General features: G+C 53.9%; 1 protein-coding gene across 1 annotated transcript in view; it reads right to left on the bottom strand.

The window, feature by feature from the left end:
- Positions 1-1,090: 1,090 nt before the first annotated feature.
- GIPR (gastric inhibitory polypeptide receptor) overlaps positions 1,091-2,744 on the bottom strand; it is an 11,122-nt gene continuing 9,468 nt past the window's right edge. Inside the window, exons 14-15 of the mRNA XM_004381785.1 lie at positions 1,451-1,492; positions 1,091-1,355 (exon numbers count right to left, since the gene is read on the bottom strand). Coding sequence (XP_004381842.1) covers positions 1,149-1,355; positions 1,451-1,492 — 249 coding nt within the window. The 3' untranslated portion in view covers positions 1,091-1,148. The remainder of the gene's footprint in view (positions 1,356-1,450; positions 1,493-2,744) is intronic.

The following is a 2,744-nucleotide window of genomic DNA, read 5'->3' as shown; positions in this document are numbered from 1 at the left end:
TTCTCCCAGCGCCCAGGGGCCGCCCACTGGCATCAATATTAATCTCGAAAGCAGTTATAACAGTCGGGCAGCAGGATGGAGCCACAATATCCTCATCTGTGAAATGGTGGTGGGATCTGTGCCCACACTCCCCAGCTAGTGGTGGTCCTGGCCACTCTGGATGTAAGCGAAGTCTCCCCAGTCTCAGGTCTGAGGCTCACCCCAAATTGCTCATGTTCATATCTCCACCCAGAATTCTCTGGATGCCAGTGCCTCTCACATTTCTATCTCCAGCTCTTATCTCTTGGGAGCTCCAGACGCTTATATCTACCTCTCCTTGGGTGTCCTACAGGCATTGCTTAACAGGTCCCAGAGTACTCTTGGTTTGCCACCCTCCCCCCAACCCATCTCCCTGTTTCCTTTCTCCACCATCCCAAACCCAGAGCTCCTCCTTGCCACCTTTCTTGGATGCACTGTCTTCATTAAAACCATCACCAGGTCCTCTCAGCTATCTCCAGAATCTGATCGCTCCTCAGCCCTCTGTGGCCACCAGCACCTACCACCTGCATTTGCCTCCTCACTGGACTCCAAGTGTCCACCCGCACCCCCGACAGTCTGTTCCCCTACACGACAGACAGAGGGATCTGTTTAAAACATCAGCCCCTGAGATACTGCTGCTAAGAGTCTTCAATGCACCTGAAGTAAAATCTAGACTCTGTAGCCCCTGCCCTTTCTGTGTCACCGTCTCTTGTTCTGTTTCATTCCATTCAACCACACAGGTCTCCTTTCTGCTCTGCAGACAAGCCAAGCTCCTTCCTGCCACAGGGCCTTTGCACATGCTGTTCTGCCTAGCATCGCATCCCCCTATTCCTCCCAAAGCTGTCTCCTTCACCTGTTTCTGGCATAGCTTAAATGTCACCTCCTCAGAGAAGCCCTCCTTGACCACCTTAGGCCCCCTTCTGATCTCCCTTCATAAGCCTTTCCACAGTGTCTAACCTGATACTTTGTCTTCACCGTTTCCTCCACCCAGTTGTAAACTCCATGAGCGCACGGACATGGTCTTTTGTTTCATTCTCCCCCATTTCCCGAGCACCCCCCACGCCCGGCCTGGCACTCAGTAGGCGCTCAATAAATACGTGCTAACTGAATGGACACAGGAATTCCACTGCCTAGCAGTAACTTTCCAAAACCCTGCTGGCCTCATCCCCAGGCCTTGGGAGGGTCCCCAAGGACAGGGCGCGGCCGGTGGGGACCTTGCCGGGGCCGGGGTCCTTGGGCAGGATCCGGGAGACGCGCTCTGGCGGGTGGCGCTGCTCCTCGCCGAGGCTGCGGCGCAGGCGGCAGCGGTGCCAGCCTCGGCGGATCTCCGACTGCACCTGCAATTGGACCGCGTTCCGAGGCGCCGCCCAGCGCGCCTTTCCCAGCGCGGCCGCCAGAGGGCGCAGGCGGGCAGCGGGCGGGCTCTCCCTACCTCCTTGTTGATGAAGCAGTAGAGGATGCTGACCAGGAATCCCTGCCAGAGAAGGGCAGAGTTAAATCTGAGGTGGACGTAGGATTAGAACCACCTCCTTAATGCGTTCTGACCCTTACCCAGCACCACACCACGCGACTGCTTCCACTCTGGTGCTGTTACCCCTTGCCGTGCAATCGATTCGGACTCCCCCGGTCCTAGACTATTGCAATCCCCTTTTCCCTAGCTCCGGCTCCCACTCTCAACCTCGCAGCTTTGCTGAGCTATGCAGGGCAGAGTTAAGAACCGGAGTCTCTGGAAATAGGCTGCCTGGGTTTGAAACCTGCTTCCCCATTTCAGCAAGCTGCTTAGCCACTCCGTGCCTCAGTTTCCTCATCTGGAAAATGGAGTAATAATAGAGTGGTGGTTGTGGTAATTAATTGAGCTATTAGTAACATAAGGAGACTTGGTGATGCAAAGGTTAAGCACTCTGCTCCTAAACAAAATGTTGGCGTTTTGAACCCACCCACCTGCTCTTCGGGAGAAAGACCTGCCTGTCTGCTGCCGTAAAAATTACGGCCAAGAAAACCCTATGGGGCAGTTAAACTCTTGTCACACGGGGTCGTTATGGATTGGAATTGACGGCACCCAAGAACACCAATAACATTAATATACAAGAAGCTGGAGTGCCACGCACATATTGTTACCTATTCTCTTCCGTAGTCATGGAGTCGATTCCCACTCATGGTGACCCCATGTGTGTCAGAGTAGAACTGCACTTCATAGGGTTTTCAATGTCTTGGATCTTCCAAAAGTACATCGCTAGGCCTTTCTTCCAAGACGCCTGTGGATGGACTCCAACTGCCAACCTTTCAGTTAGTAACGGAGCACTTAACCATTTGCACCATCCAGGGTCTCCCAATCTTATTATTACTCCCCACCGTCTTGTTAAAATCTAACTCTGCTCAGAGCCCTGTCGGGGTTCCCGCCTCACTCAGAATCAAAGCCAAAGTCCTCCACAAGTTCCTGCACCATCTGCCCCCATCCCTTACAGCTCTGATCTCATTTCCCCTCACTCCTGCCGGCTCCCTCTGCTTCAGGCCCCCCAGCCCTCGTGTTTCTTCGGTCACACCAAGTACTCTCTGCCTCAGGGACTTTGCACTTCCTGTTCCTCTTCCTGGAACCTTTCCCCCAAATATCTGCCTGATGTTTCCCCTCACCTTCTCCAGCATCTCTTTCTCAGGAAAGCCTTCGCTGACCTCCTGTCTGAAACAGTAACCCCATCCTTCTCTTTTCTTGCTCTCCACCCCTCCCC

Source organism: Trichechus manatus, unplaced genomic scaffold, assembly GCF_000243295.1.
Source record: "Trichechus manatus latirostris isolate Lorelei unplaced genomic scaffold, TriManLat1.0 scaffold00087, whole genome shotgun sequence".
NCBI classification, from domain to species: Eukaryota; Metazoa; Chordata; class Mammalia; order Sirenia; family Trichechidae; genus Trichechus; species Trichechus manatus.
The sequence above is the reverse complement of the archived record's forward strand: the minus strand, read 5'-3'. Positions and strand labels throughout refer to the sequence as shown.